We start from the raw sequence: 18,867 nt of genomic DNA on the forward strand, positions 1-18,867 counted from the left end.
CATGATGGTGGTGTTGCAAAAAATATAATGCCGTTAATGAAAAGCGTCAAGTGACGGCCCCAACAGATTTAGAGAAACTTTTCATTGGCTTTTTTTTCTTTTTTTGTTTCTTTCATAAGATGTCGTGAGGTGAGACGCATCCTGCTGCCGCTTCCAACCCCCATAATGACAAATGTCATAACCCACATTTCCATTTTTAGAGCAGATGCATAGAGAGAAGAATAACAGGGTGAGAAGACGACTTAAGCCCCCTAAAATCATTTTTATCATGCTGGGTAAGACTATAATGCCACCTCTTGATCCAGGTGGCAGGTGGCTGGTGGTAAGCGAGTGCTGAAGTAATTTAGGAAAGAGGCCAAAGTGAGGAATGGGAATTTCATCATCCACCATAATGAATGTAGTAACAGTTATCCAGGTTTGTAGTTGACAACACACATTTGCGGATTGTATTAATACTTGTGAAAATGAAATTTCTGGTATTAGAATTCATCACTGCTGGGCACATTGCACCCTTTGAGCGCCACCAGGCATCTCTTCATCCTCCTCGTATGCTTCCTGAGCCTGTGCCTGCTTCCTCCTCATCTCCTCCTCTATGTTGACATCATGCAGTGTGGTCTCCTCACACTCGTCCAGCTCCATATCTGTCAGCTGTGTAGTCGCCCTTGCTGGCAGCACAGCTTCCAATGCCTTGCACTGCTCTGGGCTTAGTGTGTCCGGGAACTCCACGTTGAACTGGATGTATAGCTTCCCCCTCATGAATGGCCTCTGGTATATTGGCATTCCCTCGTCATTGATTGCCTTGAACTGATCTGCATTAACAACTCCCCCACCCCCCAGTCAACATTTAAATGACCAAATCACACAGAGAGAGCCATGTAATGAAAAGAAACATAGAGATATGACATTACTAACCAGGCTTGACAACTTCCCCAGGATTTGATTTAATAAGCAGCTGCCTTCCATCCAAGTGCGTCAATATAAACTGGAAACCACAGAGAGCCTCAGTGAGGGACAAGGTGTGCTCCACAAAAAGGTCATCCCCCTTTCTCTTGAATTTTGGATGTTCCTTTTGCTGGAGGACAAAAACTATATCCCCAGTGACTGTGTCAGGCGCTGCAAAATGACACCACCCTCATCAATTGCAATAATACCCAAAACAAGCAGATAAAATCATCAACAAATATCTATCTATAGATAGTATTATAAGATTCATCAAAACATACCGCTTCATCAGCTTCTCCAGGAAATGTAACTTTCTGTCCATTTTGCATGCCCTTTTCCACAATGACTTCCAGCACCTTCTTCTCCTGAACAACCTTCTCACCTTTGCACTGTGGGCAGCGGTCTTTATCATTGATAGTTTCTCCAGTACCTTTGCATTCATTGCAAGGATGCTGCATCTGCTGAATCATAGAGGGGCCAAGTTGTCTAATTGAAACCTTCATCCCAGACCCTTGACAACCATTACACTTTATTGATGCTCCAGATTTTGACCCTTTTCTGTCATTGTTTACATGATAACCTCCCATATAAGCACATAGCAGGGCAATAAAAAGTAAATGAAATCATTATAAAATTTGAGTGCATCACAGAATTACTCACCCATTGCACTTCGAGCATATTACATTTCTTGAGAGGGAGAGTTTCTTTGACGTCCCAATATAAAGGTCCTCTAAAGAAACCTTCAAGGGGTGGACGACATCTTCTCCCCTCCTTTGCCTTCTTCCCCTGCTGCTACCACCACCTGCTCACAAATAAGATTTAACTCAATCTAGCATTGCTCTTCACAGGGCTCTGAGTAAAATTGAGCTCCAAGCCAATCACACCACATATTATATATAATAGTTCATAAATCTTACCACCAAATGGACTCCCACCAAAGAAAGATTGGAAAATGTCAAATGGATCATGGCCACCACCACTGCCACCCATTCCTTCCTTGAGGGCATCTTCACCATACTGATCATAGATTTCACGTTTCTCAGGGTCACTCAGAACCTCATAAGCCTGAGCAAGTTCTTTGAACTGCAAGAGACACCCAATGTTTCAAATTCAGTTCCACTACAACGGAAAACTAAAAACTTCATATTGCTTTAATACAATCAGGCTAAGAAACCTGTGAATCCATTCCAATAACAACCCATAACAAAAACAAATTCCACAATGTCCCAAGCCTTTCCAACACACAGGACCCCCACTCAATTGCTATGATGATAAAATAAATAACACATTGGAAAACTTCCCAAAACAGGTGGTAACAACCAGAAACCCCCTTCCAATACATAGAGCTGCACTGGCTGCAACCACAGCTGGAGCAGAATCCTCGTATTCTTTTCTATCTAAAAAATCTTTAACTAACAACGATCCTTTCAAAAACTAAACTCAATCCCAGGCAACCATCCCTGCACCGAGCCCTCAGCAAAACCAGGGAGCTCGAGTCAGGCATGAAAAGGAATTCAGATATTGGACATTTTACAGCCCCTACAAAGCAGCTCATGAGTGTTACAGAGTGGAGAACACCATTCACCCAAAACTGAGAGAAATCAAACATCAATTATATACACCAACAGCATCACTTGGAAGAGTTCATCAAATCTCAACCTTCTATCTACCTTGACAAACCACAATCGGGGAACATACCTGTTAGCATATTAGTATTCTGTTTGTACCACTATTCCTAAGTTCTTGATCTGAACTTCTTTTGACAGGCAAATAGATGACTCAGTTAATATTAATAGGCGACTAACAAAAGGAGGCCCAACCCAAATACGTACGTACACAAGATTGACAAAAACCATAAAGGAAAAGAGGAAACAGAAACCACTGCTGGACGAGAAATGCAAAAACAGCTCACAGCAAACATAAGCTGTATTCATATTAACAATAGCTGATCTGCTATAAGCAAAGAAAAATCATAATTTAAAATCGAAAAAGATGAATTTTACAGTCCAAGAATGACGACCGCTTAACATATCACCCAAAATCTTACCGGCCCGCACCCGTAAGTTTTTCCCTTTTTTTTTTTTGGTTTCGGTGTTATGACAAAAAAATTAGGAGGAAGATGAAGGAGAAGGAAAGGAAAGAGAGGAAGAAAACGAGAGACAATGGAGAAGAAATAAGGATTATGGCTTTGGATGGATGGGTGTGTAGAGGCGGAAGAAGATGGTATTTAGGGAGTTTCATATGTACATTTTAATTGAAAAAAGGGTTGAACATCTCTCAATTTTAAATGAAAATAGACTACCTCCTTTTTTTTTCTTCCATCTTTTGGTAAGTGTTTTGAAAAAAGAAAAAAGAAAAATTGAAATCAATTAATCATCCGCTTCTCATCGGAATTTCATCCTCGTTACCAAAAACCTCATCCAAAATCAGATATCCAAACACCAGATACATTGAATTCGAAGTGGATCTTAAAGAGACAAATAACAGAAAGAGAGATTAAAAAAACCAAAACCAAACCCTAGACTAAGAAACAAAATTTAGAACAAAAAAAAAATCACATAAGAAACGGAATGAATTTACCTTCTCTGGATCACCTCCCTTGTCAGGATGATTCTTGATGGCGGCTTTACGATACGCCTTCTTGAGATCATCCTGAGAAGCGTTCTTTGACACTCCCAGTGTCTCATAGTACCTGGTATTATCGCTTTTCTTCGGCGCTCTTCCAAACATTTTTCGTCAATCTGTACCTGGGAACCTTAACTTCTCTGAGATTTCCAATCCAAACCCAACCCCCAGAAATCGTAATTGGATCTTAAGAGAACGGCGTCTTCAGAAACTCTAAGGACGTCAACTTTTGGGAGTGGGGTTTGTATCATATATAGAGGGAGCGAACGGCTGTGATCGTTTGCGATTGGGTGGTGAGTCTAGAACTCTCTTTATATTTCCAGATTTTATTGGTAGGGAAAGAAGGAACGTAGGCCGTTGGATGATCTTTCGTCCAAGGGTTGAGATTTTCTTTCTAGATGCTTTCCTATGGGGCTGCTTCCCCGACTCTTCCGGGCATTTTCTACGTGCCTTAGGCAGCAGCTTCTCAGTTGTGACCTTCTATGTTCCTGGAATGATTCCGTCCAAGGAATGAAATTTTATTTTAAATATCTTTTGATTAAAGGAAATTTATATTTACACCCAGCTAATTATTTTTAGCATCCACCTCAATTCATACATCAACTCTAAAACATTAATCTTATTAATAAATCTATTTATAAATTTTCAATATATCTTAAAATATTATCGACATTATTCTCTTTCACAAGTATCTTCTTCTTTCTTCTTCTCTCAATTTTTATTTTTATTTTATTCTCAACAATAAATCCTATAATAATCCTTTCTTTGAAACTTATTTTTTAACAAGAAAACCTTTAACACAAGTTCAAATCTAATTGCAACTATTTTATATAATTTTTTTCTTTCATCTGTTGTCACTTTTTCTTTATAATGAGATTTGATTTAAATTATTTATTTTTTATTTTTAGGAAAATCAATATTCATAAATTCTTTGGTAATTTTTTTTAAAGTTTAACTAGGATTAAGAAACCATTAAGGTTAACATATTCCTAAAAAAATAAAAAGAAAAAGTTAAAAGATATATAAACAAATGGTATATTAAGTTTTGAGTAGAGAAAAATTTAGAGAGTTTAAAGCATATAATCTTGAAAATTATAATAAATTTGATCTCTCTTTCCTATGTCAATCTGTTATCTTATTTTCCTTTTCCTAACAAATGGTATCTAAACTTTCCCATACTCAATACTCTCATCTTAGTTTTCCTTTCTATTTTTGTTCCATCACTTTTTATTTTAATTTTTTTAGAAGAAAAAATAACTTATGAAAAATAAGGTTTTTGAATTACTTTCTGAAATGTTCAAAATCCAGATTAGTTATTTCACTGACTAATTTTCTCATCTCAAGTCATAAATGAAATTACGAATATGAGAATAATTCTTTTCTCACAGCACAAGAGGTTTGATCTTTGTTTTCACAAAAAAGAATATGAATAATTTCAAGAGAAAGGACTTTGTGTTTTTTTAGAAAGAAAAATTGTATTATTTCTCTTGTTTTTCGAGGGTGAGAAGAAAAACACATTTCTTCACTTTTGTTTTCAAGGAAAGAAAGCAGAAAACTGTATTATTTCTCTGTTTTCCTAGAGAGTTCTCAGAGAGCAAGAGGAATTTTAACTTTTTTTAATAGTAACGGTTTTTGGATAGTTTTAAAACTCCCAAAAATTGCTCTCCTTATTTCTCCCATTAATTGGGTCGAGTGGGGTTAGCCCATTGGGGCACCCAAACCCAACTCCAACAATAACCTAATTGTTGTATAAATGTTTTAAACAACTCCACAAAAGTATGATGTTTTGCCTAATGGTATATAATTGTTTCAAGCAAGCCCAACTTTTCTATACAAAAGCCCTTTCACAAGGCAAGGAAGAAAACAATTGAGATATATATAATTCTCTTGTTGTTTTAGACCACATTGTTTACTATTGGTAGGCTTCCTATGCACATGATCAATCTAGCTAAAAATATTTTTCCTTGTACTTGTTGGCCTAAACCTACACATGAAAACTACCATCAGGCCATTATTATATCCTGCTTCATTTGATCAATTATGATTCTTAGACTTGCTACAACTACATTAAAATTCTGAATTCTTAATTGTACCTTAGCATTTATATTTCCACATTAACTCGTGTTCTTATCATGACTAGTTTTTGAATGCTATATATTTTGCACTCTGTGTGTGTATCAGGGTCACTCTTATGGTGAGGCAAATGACTCTTAAGAAATTGCATTTGATTTAGGAGTATTCACTAGGGATTTAAATTTTGAGGAGGATGTAAGCAGGTATACTTATTTCTTAAATTTAATTTAAATTGTCATTTAATTGTTGTTTAAACCATATTGTAGGGACCCATCCCTGATGACACGTGGCACGCATCCCCTGACGATACATGGCACATGATCCTATCCGGAGTATCCACATCTGGATTTCCCCAAAAGTACGCGTGGCGCGCTTTCCTATCCGGACCCCTGAAATAAAGAGCACACAGAACTCGCAAAACATCCTATCCGAACCACCGCCATCACTCATCCGGCGACCTTTCATATTCTATCCGGGTATGTTCATCCGGATCACCGGCCAAACCAAGCATGCCTCACTACGTCATTCTGACACCCTGTCACAAATCATATTCCGATGCCTGCAGAGTGAAAAGACAGAAGTGACAGCAAGTCACTTCCCACGATCTCTGACAGTTGTTCGTAGGATGATGATTTCCCTGCCACCACCTAGTGGCATCATGGTAAACCAAAAAGCCTTCCATCATTTATGGAAGAGAGAGAGTTTCTAAATGATATATATATGAACCTTCGCGCAAAGAAGAAGGTAAGCCTTTCAATACCTAGTAAAAGGCCGACTGTGCCAATTGCTTTTATTTCTCTTTCCATGGCTGACAAAACCATCGGAGGGTGTGTTCGAACACCCTGTCCGGACGCCTTTTGTAGGGCACTGAATCAGGAATCACAGTTGAGATCGTACGTTCATCCATTTGGCAACTACGTGGATCATTGGGAATACGAGGCCTCAACATTGGCGCCGTCTGTGGGAAACTTTTTTCGCTGATTCAGTAGCTAGCAAAGATGGCCACGCCTTCCCAAAGCCATTCATCTGGTAGAGGAGAAGAAGACGATCCTGAATGGCGCCAAGCCATCGAAAGAAGGCAGTTAGCAAGCGAGCGACAACTGCAAACTCTCCTCCAGGAGACGACAAGGTTAAGAGAGGAAAATGCAATATTGCGAATCCAGGCATCATCGACGGGGCCACCCCATCGTCAACACTCTAGAGGCCAAGTAGCCAACTCAAGGCCTCATCTGGAGTCGATCTACCCCGGAACAGTGGAGGCAATCCCTGAAACACACAACGCTAGGCCGCAGGAGCCACACACACCCATGCCTCGAGCTCCCCGTGAAGAGAGCTCAGATTCCACTCATTTCTCGTCAAAGAGACGGCGTGACAGAAGATCCTAGTTATCGGGCGTTATGCGTGCGAGACTAGGACCCCAGCAGCCTGGCAGGCCCAAGCCACCAGCAAACACCACAAAGGGAGTGCACCATGACCCTACGGTCACCCCCATACCACAAAACGTTCTCTCGCACCGTGACCCCTTGGTCACCCCCATGGTGCAGAACGTTTCACCGCACCAAGCGGTACGATCCATTGGGAAAAATCCCCCAAACGAGCCACCCATCGGCTCCATTAGCAAAAGGCTGGATGACATGCTCTCCATGCCTTTCTGCTCTCATATCATTCATTACGAGCCCCCAAGGGGGTTCCTCGTACCAAAGTTTTCCACGTACGATGGGTGTAGTGACCCCTTCGACCATATCATGCATTATCGGCAGCTCATGACCCTCGATATAGGCAACGATCCGCTGCTGTGCAAGGTATTCCTTGCCAGTCTACAAGGATAGGCCCTCTCATGGTTTCATCGCCTACCTCCTAACTCGGTGGACAACTTCAAAGACCTTTCAGAAGCTTTCGTAGGACAATACATGTGCTCCGCTCGGCATAAACAGAACATCAGCACCTTGCAAAATATAAAAATGAAGGATAATGAATCCTTGAGGGAATTCGTGAAACGATTTGGCCAAGCCGTCCTACAAGTGGAAGCTTGCAGCATGGACGCTGTCCTACAAATCTTCAAGCGAAGCATCTGTCCAGGCACCCCATTTTTTGAATCACTAGCTAAGAAACCTCCCGTGACGATGGACAATTTGTTTCGACGTGCGAACAAATACTCCATGCTTGAGGATGACGTACGGGCAGCCACCCAGCAGGTATTGGTTGCCGGACAGCCGTCCAAAGGGAATATAGAAGGAAGCGTTAAACTTCCGGACAGGCCAAGGCCATCCGATCGAAGGCAAGAAGGGCCAGGCCGCCCGAGATGCCACCCCTCACACCACTCTCTATAACTTATGAGAAGCTTCTCCCTATGATCCAAAGCATGCCGATTTCAGGTGGCCCAGACCCCTCGGATCGGACCCATCCAGGAGAGATCACAGCAAAAAATGCGCTTACCACAAGGAACATGGCCATACAACGGATACGTGCAGAAGCCTCCAGTATTTGGTGGAAAGGCTTATAAAGGTGGGACATTTAAGGCAATACCTCCGCTCAATGACGGAGATAGAGACACCTCCCGAGCCACGACTCTGGAACCCCCGCGGTTCCAGCCGCCCCCAAAGCCATCATAAACTACATTAATGGAGGTCCGTCGGATGAAGAGATAAATTCCAAACGAAAGAGGCAAAAATTATTACGAGAGGCAATGGTGCGTGAGCGTGTCAACTCCATCCGACCAGGGATAACCGGAGGAAGCCCTCACCCCATAGACGGGACAATCATTTTTCCACCAGTAGACCCCACACGGATATTGCGTCCGCACCGCGACGCCCTCATTCTATCCTTAGGGATAGACAAATTCGATGTAAGACGCATCTTAGTTGACTCAGGCAGCTCAGCTGATCTGGTACAACATCAGTCGTAAGTCACATGGGACATAATTTAGTCGGTCTCGAAAACCCTGGGAGAATCCTGTCCGGATTCAACGGGGCATCAACTATTTCCTTAGGAGATATTGTACTACCAGTTCAAGCTGGCCCAGTCACTCTCAACGTCCTATTTTCGATGGTACAAGATTTGTCACCCTTCAATATTATCTTGGGGCGCACATGGCTGCATTGCATGAAAGTCATCCCCTCCACGTATCATCAGATGGTAAGCTTTCTTACTGAGGATGGGCAAATCAACCTATACGGCAGTCAGCTAGCTGCTCGCCAATGCTACCAGATAGCAAGAGAACCAGGGACCAGTCAAGAGAACGAACCTCTCCCTGAGTCCACACACGCACTCGACCAATAGCAGTCACTGTGCCCGGCGGACAGAGATCCCCCGGTAGCAGATCCCTTGCAAACAATCCAAATCTCGGAAGAGGATGCTCACCTTACGCACATCAGTTCCCTCTTAACACCTGAGGAAACCCAGAACATCCAAGACGCCCTCCGGCAAAACCATGACATTTTCGCATGGGCGCATTCTGATATGAAGGGGATTCATCCATCAATAGTCTCTCATAAGCTCAACGTGTTACCAACAGCGAAACCCATCCGGCAGAGGGTTAGACGTTTCCACCCGGACAGACAAAAAATCATCCGGAATGAGATCGACAAGCTACTGGAAGCCGGATTCATCAAAGAAGTGGATTACCCGGACTGGTTGGCAAATGTAGTAGTGGTACCTAAAAAAGAAGGCAAATGGCGGGTCTGCGTGACTACACCAACCTCAATAAAGCATGTCCGAAAGACAGTTTCCCCTTGCCACGAATAGATCAAATTGTGGATTCCACTGCGGGCAAGGGATGCTCTCCTTCCTGGACGCTTTCTCCGGATACCACCAAATCCCCATGGCCCCGGATGATCAAGAGAAGACAGCCTTCATAACGCCACACGACTTTATTGTTACAAAGTTATGCCATTTGGCCTCAAAAATGCTGGCGCCACTTATCAAAGACTGATGACAAAGGTATTTAAACCTCTAATCGGCCATACAGTAGAGGTATATATCGACGATATCGTGGTCAAAAGCAAAACCCGAGAAGAGCACGTTCTCCACTTACAAGAAGTTTTTTACCTCCTAAGGAAGTTTGACATGAAGCTAAATCCTTCTAAATGCGCCTTTGGCGTAAGTGCTGGAAAATTCCTGGGATTCATGGTCAGTCAAAGGGGGATAGAGGTCAGCCCAGATCAAGTCAAGGCAGTCATAGAAACACCACCCCCCAGGAACAAGAAGGAATTACAGCGCCTCACAGGCAAGCTTGTCGCCCTAGGGCGTTTCATAGCCCGTTTCACCGATGAGCTACAACCCTTCTTCTTGGCAATCCGCAAAACGGGAGCGAACGGATGGACGGACAGCTGTCAAAACGCTTTTGAAAAAATTAAACTGTGCCTCATGCAACCACCCATCCTAAGCAGCCCTCTCCCCAAAGAAAAGTTATATATGTACCTGGCCGTCTCAGAGTGGGCAATTAGCGCTGTCTTATTCCGCTGCCCATCGCCCAAGGAGCAGAAACCCATCTACTACGTCAGCAGAGCGTTAGCAGACGTAGAAACCAGATATTCGAAAATGGAATTAACGGCCTTAGCACTTCGAAGTGCCGCCCAGAAACTCCGACCCTATTTCCAAGCACACCCGGTGGTCGTGTTAACTGACCAACCCCTTCGTAATATCTTACACAAGCCGGATCTAACCGGGAGAATGCTTCAATGGGCCATAGAACTGAGTGAATTTGGAATCGAGTTCCAACCCAGATTGTCCATAAAAGGCCAAGTCATGGCTGACTTCGTGCTGGAATACTCCCGAAGGCCCATCCAACACGAAGAGCCAACCGAAAAACAATGGTGGACTTTGCGGGTTGATGGGGCCTCCTGGTCATCCGGATCCGGGGTAGGACTCCTGTTGCAATCCCCAACCGGAGAATTTTGGAGCAAGCCATCCGGCTGGGATTCCCCGCCTCTAACAATGAAGCAGAATATGAAGTCATCTTAGCCGGATTGGACCTCGCTCTGGCTCTATCCGTCTCGAAACTCCGAATTTATAGCGATTCCCAACTTGTGGTAAGACATGTTCAGAAAGAATATGAAGCCAAGGAAGCACGCATGGCGCAATACTTAAACAAAGTAAGGGACACCTTGTAGCGATTCGCCGAATGGACGATTGAGAAAATCAGGCGGACTGAAAACTCGCGTGCCGACGCCCTAGCAGGCATAGCCGCTTCTCTCCCCGTCAAAGAAGCTATACTATTACCTATATATGTGCAAGCCAAGTCTTCCATCATTGAAACCTCCACTTGCCATACCATTGAAGAAAGCAACATAGACGACAAAGGCTGGATGAAAGCCATCATCGAGTACCTCCGGACAGGCACCCTACCCGAAGAAACTAAGCAAGCGCACAAGATCCGGGTGCAAGCCGCCCGCTTCACCCTAATAGGGGAGCATCTGTACAAGCGATCCTTTACAGGTCCCTACCTCAGATGTCTAAATCACTCAGAGGTGTTGTACGTATTAGCTGAATTGCACGAAGGAGTATGTGGAAATCATGCCGGAGGTCGGTCTCTGGCGCACAGGGCCCATTCACAAGGTTATTACTGGCCCACGATGAAAAAGGATGTGGCAGCATATGTTAAAAAATGTGACAAATGTCAAAGACATGCCCCCATTCCGCACATGCCGTCAGGAGAATTAAAAACAATCTCAGGACCCTGACCCTTCGCACAATGGGGCATGGACATAGTAGGACCTCTACCAGCCGCACCCGCCCAGAAAAAATTCCTGCTTGTAGCCACGGATTACTTCACTAAATGGGTAGAAGCTGAAGCCTATGCCAGCATCAAAGATAAAGATGTCACCAGGTTTGTATGGAAAAACCATCATAGCAGACAATGGCCCGCAGTTTGATAGTATCGCATTCCGGAATTTTTGTTCAGAACTAAACATCCGAAACTCATACTCTACGCCACGATATTCCCAAAGCAATGGTCAAGCAGAGGCCACAAACAAAACGCTAATCACTGCTTTAAAGAAAAGACTCGAGCAAGCCAAAGGAAAGTGGGTGGAGGAACTACCCGGCGTCTTGTGGGCTTATCGAACCACACCCGGACGTCCAACAGGAAACACTCCCTTCGCCCTCACATACGGTATGGACGCAATCATTCCTACTGAAATAGGCTTACCCACTGTCCGGACCAAGGTAGAAAGGGAGACTGATGCAGATACAGAGTTAGGAAGAAACCTAGACTGGGCGGACGAAGTAAGAGAAACTGCAGCCATTCGGATGGCAGATTATCAACAAAGGGCATCAGCCCACTACAATCGCAAAGTAAAGCCCAGAAGCTTCAAAAATGGTACGTTGGTACTTAGAAAATTTTTTGAAAATACTGCTGACATAGGAGCAGGAAAATTCCAAGCCAACTGGGAAGGTCCCTACATAGTGTCTAAAGCAAGTGAAAGTGGAGCCTATCATCTACAAAAACTAGATGGCACCCCGTTGCAGCGACCATGGAATGTATCTAATCTAAAGCAGTATTACCAATAAAGGATGAGACAAAATGAAGAAGTATATTTTATTGATACTTGTATGAAAAGAATTGCATACAAAAAGCCTTCGGACTACAAAATACAAAGAGAAGATAGCAGTAAAAATTCTTTACAAAAAGAAAAGACCCTCATTGAGCAGGTTTGCGGCGCAGCTTCTCCTCTTCACCCGGAGGAATTGAAGGGACATCCCGTTTGATTCCATGCTTCTTCATACAGCAGCGATAGCCAAAGAAGTACATGTCATCAACTTGCTTCTGGTACTCCGCTTCAAGTTCCTCCCTTTCCGCAGCAAACTCACCCTCCAGCTCTTCTTTTTGCGCTGATAAACGCAACTGCAACTCTTCTCTCTGCCTCTTCTCAATGGACACCTCTGTCCGGAGTTGCCTTACCTTCCTCCTCAAAAGAGCCATCTCATCCTCCGTCTCAAAAAGACGGGCTTCCATAAAATCCTCCCGGCTCTTTGCCTCAGCAAGTTCCTCTTGAAGAACCTCGTTCTCTTCTCGAGCGATAGATGAACTAGCTTCAGCCTGCTCCACTCTCAAGCGCAACCTCTCTTCATCATTTTTCCGCTGAGACACGAAAGATTTCATGTAATCAGCAGTTTCCAGCAGGTCAGAAAGAAGGTCGCGTTGACGAGCCATACCGCGAAGGCCACTCACCAGCTGCAGGAGAACACTCAAACAAAGAAAGCCAAAGTTACAAGTCATGTAACAAATGCATCAATATAAAAGAAATCAAGACACAGATTATACCATCTCCACCGTTTCGAACATCTTGGCTGAAGGCACTCCAATATCAGAACCAGAAGGAATCCGTTTTAGCTTCTCTTCCATCTCCGCATAGCTAAAAGGGCTAGCAGAGTTGAAAGTGGCATCATAAAAAAGACTCCCCTCCAAGGTGGCATTGGAAAGTGATTCCTCCTCTGGGACCACGGCTTCAGCATTCTCAGCCGGCTGGGTCTCTTTGGATGGAACCTCATCTGGCGCCAGCACTGGAGTGGCTGGGTTCTCTTCCGCCATCTCCACCACACTGCCTTCCGGATGACCCTCCGGGACGGATGAACAGCTGACTTCAATGCTTTCTAAAAACCGATCCCGAAGCCGCCCAGCGAGGCCAGACTTCAAGTCGCGTACCAGACGCAACCTTCTTCTAGTTGGCCCCCTCACAGGCACAATGGCACGAGGTCTTGGCCCATGCAAAGGCAACTCCTGCCTGTCTGCCCTCATTTCTCCTGTTGGGGGTGTCACAGGAGGCAAGTTGACAACACCAGACGCCCGGGCCGCACCCTCATCCGGGTGAGCGGAGCCGGGCTGATTTATTGAGAGCGCTTCCTCAGTCAGAAGAGCCATCTGGACGTCCGGCGCCATTGAGGGCCCCGAAAGATTAAGGCCCCTAATAAATTCAAAAGTGCTTGAGACAGAAGCCGGGAGAGGATTTTCCGGCTCTTGTATTGTACATTCCTTTTCATAGCCGATGGGAGACGGCACAAACTCCTTCGGAGGAGTTGGGATTTTCACTGCCTTTTCCTTTTTCTTCTTACTCAGCTTCCTCTTCTTTTTCGCTGGAGCATCAGCAGGTGGAGAGGACGTGGACCGTTTCCCACCCGGAGCCTTCCGTAGGAGCCCCTCTTGTCTTTTCTCTCCCGATTATTCAGACGGACCTTGCGTGTCCGGGCATCTGCATTCCACACCCCCTCGTAGAAGGGAAGGTCTTCAAGGGTAAAATGCTCCCCAGCTACCACTTCTTCAGGCAACCGCCTTGGGAGTATGTTCACCACATACGCCTGAGGCCCCTGGACGACCAAGCGGAGGTTCTGTGCAGAAAGAAGCAGCTCGCAACTCCGCTCGGCCGACGTGATTTCGAAGAGCCTCTTCAGACGGTCAAACGAGGCCTTCTCCACCCAATCCACCAGTTTTCCCCTTTTATTCTGGCCTACACCCGAGCAAGCAATATATGTCAGACCACCTAAATAATGCTGACTTACAAGCCACGCAAAAACAGGAAGTAGCCTAAGTTATACCTGGAACCTGCAGCGACTGGTTGGGAACAAAGGGCCTATCCGGATGCTCCGCCAAACCTGCCCATACGCCCTTGACCAGCACCTGTCCCTTGGCGGCCTTTTTAGTCGAGTCCGGTAGGTTGGTCACCAGTTGCAGAGATGGAAGGCTGGCGACGAAGCTAAAGATATTACTCTTCACCTTCTTGATCGAATAAACGAAGAGAACCTCCAGTAGTGAGAGGTCCAAATTGAACAACATACTCAGGATGCTGCACCCCATCAGCACCCGAATCATGTTGGGATGTGCATACACTGGAGGAATCTGGGTGAAATGTAGAAATTCCTTGACCAGAGACGGGAGCGGGAACCGGAGTCCAGCATTGAACTACTCCTTGGTAAAAAAGATCGCGTTATCTTCCGGTTTCTCAGGCAACACGCCCTCTCCATCAAAGAGCTCCACAGATACACCATTGGGAATACAAAACCGATCGCAAAATTCCTTCACGTTCAACTTTTCCACAGATTTCTCAGCACGAGCATCACCAGACGGGCGAGGTGAAGTAACTTCCTTGTTAGCAGACATTTTTTAGCCTAAAAGATGCAGCAGAATCTGCATGAAAGAAATCCAACAAAGTCAAACAAAATGCATCGACCCCACAAAACCTCAAACCCTACCCCACAGAAGATTCAATACCCCACCAAAAGCGCAGGGGGGCAACAGGAACCCCAAACATACCCAAAACGCAGAAAAAAGCTAGCATCAAACAGCCAATCGCCCAAACAGCTTTTCCAAGCAAAAACCAGAAAAAATCGAGAAAAGAGAATACACGAAGGAAAGAAACCAGAATAGTATACGTACCAAATGTAAACTGGAAAGTATGGTCGGAAATCGCAAAATGCAGTCACCGTCGCAAACCAGAACACTGCCGCTACACTCACAAGCGAAGACACGCAGTAGGCAGATGAAGCAATAACAAAGAAAATGCAGTAAGAAAAAGCAACGGGAGGCCACAGGCTGCTATTTATAAAAGACAGCCCCTCGGTATCCCAAACGTTTAAGCAAACGCTATCATTAAACTGACACATTGCCTAGGGAATACCCAGAGACGGCGGCTCGCCATAAATGCTCTTCTGTCTCTTCACCCCCGCTCGCCACATGGTCCAATGAGCACAAAAAGCAAACTTCGGTTTCAAAAGGCAATCATTCTTTTTTAAACCCGCCCATTTTGCTAAAAGCAAAATCGACAAGTTAAAAAGGGGGGCATTGTAGGGACCCATCCCTGATGACACGTGGCACGCATCCCCTGACGATACATGGCACATGATCCTATCCGGAGTATCCACATCCAGATTGTCCCAAAAGTACGCGTGGCGCGCTTTCCTATCTGGACCCCTGAAATAAAGAGCACACGGAACTCGCAAAACATCCTATCCGGACCACCGCCATCACTCATCCGGCGACCTTTCATATTCTATCCGGATATGTTCATCCGGATCACCGGCCAAACCAAGCATGCCTCACTACGTCATTCTGACACCTTGTCTCAAATCATATTCCGATGCCTGCAGAGTGAAAAGACAGAAGTGACAGCAAGTCACTTCCACGATCTCTGACAGCTGTTCGTAGGATGATGATGTCCCTGCCACCACCTAGTGGCATCATGGTAAACCAAAAAGCCTTCCATCATTTATGGAAGAGAGAGAGTTTCTAAATGATATATATATGAACCTTCGCGCAAAGAAGAAGGTAAGCCTTTCAATACCTAGTAAAAGGCCGACTGTGCCAATTGCTTTTATTTCTCTTTCCATGGCTGACAAAACCATCGGAGGGTGTGTTCGGACACCCTGTCCGGACGCCTTTTGCAGGGGCAACTGAATCAGGAATCACAGTTGAGATCGTACATCCATCCATTTGGAAACTACGTGGATCATTGGGAATACGAGGCCTCAACACATATGATACTAAAGAACCTGCCCAAGGTTTACAATCATGAACACACTAGAATCAGGTCCATGTTTACATGAATTTTACTCTCATATTCTCAGCATGATGCTTACTATACTAATATAATTGGTACTTGTTCTTATATTATTTATGTTATAGTGTGATGATATATCCCTGGAAGGACTACAAAAAGAATTAGAAGAATGTAGGAACCATAATGTAAGTAACTCAACTATTATTTTTTGTGGGGATTCAAACGTTAATTACCAATATATAATATTTATCTTATTAATGCTTTTTCAAGTTCCAGTAATTGTTTATTGTTTTGTACCTCATTTGCATCCTACGCATGCAATTTGATGTAAATGAGTTAGGCCCACCATACCCTTTTGGTGCTCCTTTTAAAATATCTTACTTTCTTAGCATAAAAATAAAATTGTTGATTGTACCTATTTTATAAAATCTAGAAGGGAATGATAATATCTCATCTCATAAAAAAAGATGGCTGGGATCCTTGCCGGGGTTATTTCAATTGTGCTTGCAACATTGACAACAATCTTTCAACTATATTGATCTATGGGTCAAAACCTTTCAACATGATCATCCCTTAACATAAATACCTATTTTAAGATTATTCCTCGGTCTAAGGAATTTACATTTTTAATGTTAGGAACCTGGATTATTTTGTTTTCATGTCTTACATCTCATAGGGCGCATGCATTTATCCATATACATATCTAAATCTATCATATCGTAATAAAATGACAATAAAAACCATTATTAACTATAGATCTAAAGATATAGTACTAATATGTAATACCTAGATTTGGATGTTCCACAATCAATTCATCACGGTTAAGAACATGTATCTGGAGGTCTCATATACCTAAGATATTCCGTTCGATGACTTAAACCTTGTCCATGGCACTCCAAAGAGTGGACTTTGGAAGAGTGGATGTTTAGACTCTCTCTTTCTCTAGAGGTGGAAGATGACTAATCAAAGTCATTAGAAAACCCTAACCATATAAAGGGGTATTTATAGGGTACCTTTATTGGGCTTAACTGACTTAAGCTCACATGGGGTTGGGTTACTTAATCTAGTCCAAAACATGTCTTAATTGATTAATTAACCACACAAGACCATCTAATTAATTAATTAGTACAATCTAGAGAACCTATTCACTATACCCTATGCAACCTTACTTAAGTACCAAAACGGCCCATTACATAAGAGTGAGCTGAGAACCAATTCAACTCTCATAAACCATGTCATCATGGTATATAAGCTCAAAGCAATGACCACTGAGACCCATAGGAGTACTGACTCCCTCATAATCTAATTATAAAGTTGATTCAACAGCCCGCTATAGTGAATCAACTGCACTCTAGTATCCTATGTAAATAACATTAATGAGATGAAGCACGGGTCTGTGACTATTATCCACTACAAACGGACTCTCTATGAACTAGTGTCCATAATCTAATAAGGTATTACTATCACCTATCAAGGTTACCTCTCAAGTTCTTGAGTTACAGATCTCACTTATTATGTGATCAATTGACATGCTCTAACTCTAAGGTACATATGTCAAATTCCACTAAAGGAACTATTACAACCACAAATTTCATGATCACATGCCCTTTAGATCACCCAAAGAGACACATTGTCTCAATTCCATAAGATATCATGGTGTCTCTATTAAGAATACATACTGTCACTAGCCTCCATCAATAATGACTCATTCCATAGGGATATATGACTACTTTAGAATCTCATCCATAAGTTAAAACCCCCTATTGATTTGAGCATAAACTCAACATTCTCTCAAGGTTGAAAGTCCATGCAATATAATAGCTTGGTGAATCATGACAATTAATAACCTTAAGTTATGATTCACCGTAAGTCATGTCCAATGTGCATCACATACACTAGTGCACTCACCATGGGAAACCCATCCCATTAACCAAGACAAGTCATCCCTCCAATTAGGAGGTGGTGCACTACAGTCTCTATTAGATTGCTTAAACCTATGAACTAATTGTGGACAACTAATATACTTATAAAGAACCCATGACTTATATCCTCCGTGTAACTCTTAATGCATCCAAGTTATGTACAATGTAAGAGACATATGTTGAATGTTTAAATCAATGTCAATGCATAAAAGAGATAGCAAGGGGATAGTTAAGTTGGACTTTGTTACATCATGTCTTGTTTTAAGAGCTCAATACCAAAAAACTCCTACTAGCCCCAAAAGTAGGTTGGGTGTTACAAAAAGAATATGTTCCACTGTCACATCAGCTCTCTATACTATCTCACTAAGTCTGATAGTACTTCTTCTATATGTGTTTTATCTTCTAGTGACACTTTAGTTTTTTAGACTATGCCACCATCCCACTGTTATAAAAAAACATTATCCTAGATGATATAGGTAAGGAAACTACCCTTAGTTCCTATAAGGAACATCTTAAGCTAAACAACTTCCTTTATTACTTCAGAACCAACAAAAACCACTTAGAGTGTACACATACCTAGAGGCAAACTTACGAGAGTTCTCATTAGATTGAAAGTCCAATTCCTGGTACCTAAGGAGTACCAACTCATTGCAAAGACTCACAAGCATATATCCCCTCATTTTCCTAAGATACTTGAAGTATATGTTTGACATCCGACAAAGACTCTAATCATGAATTAGATTGATATCTACTCACTATTCTTTCAACAAAACAAATATCTAGTCTAGCATATAACATCGTATGCTTAAGGCTAC

General features: G+C 43.1%; 1 protein-coding gene across 1 annotated transcript; it reads right to left on the reverse strand.

Annotated features, from left to right (window-relative positions):
* Nucleotides 1-361: 361 nt before the first annotated feature.
* LOC117915884 (dnaJ protein homolog) lies at nucleotides 362-3,796 on the reverse strand. The gene is made up of 6 exons (XM_034831624.1): nucleotides 3,523-3,796; nucleotides 1,860-2,025; nucleotides 1,603-1,744; nucleotides 1,228-1,500; nucleotides 913-1,115; nucleotides 362-809 (listed from the first exon to the last, which is right to left on the reverse strand). Exons 1-6 carry the CDS (start codon nucleotides 3,670-3,672, stop codon nucleotides 490-492), a joined length of 1,254 nt encoding a protein of 417 aa, XP_034687515.1. The 5' UTR covers nucleotides 3,673-3,796; the 3' UTR covers nucleotides 362-489.
* Between the last annotated feature and the right edge of the window lie 15,071 nt (nucleotides 3,797-18,867).

The sequence above is a fragment of the Vitis riparia genome, chromosome 6, assembly GCF_004353265.1.
Source record: "Vitis riparia cultivar Riparia Gloire de Montpellier isolate 1030 chromosome 6, EGFV_Vit.rip_1.0, whole genome shotgun sequence".
NCBI lineage: Eukaryota > Viridiplantae > Streptophyta > Magnoliopsida > Vitales > Vitaceae > Vitis > Vitis riparia.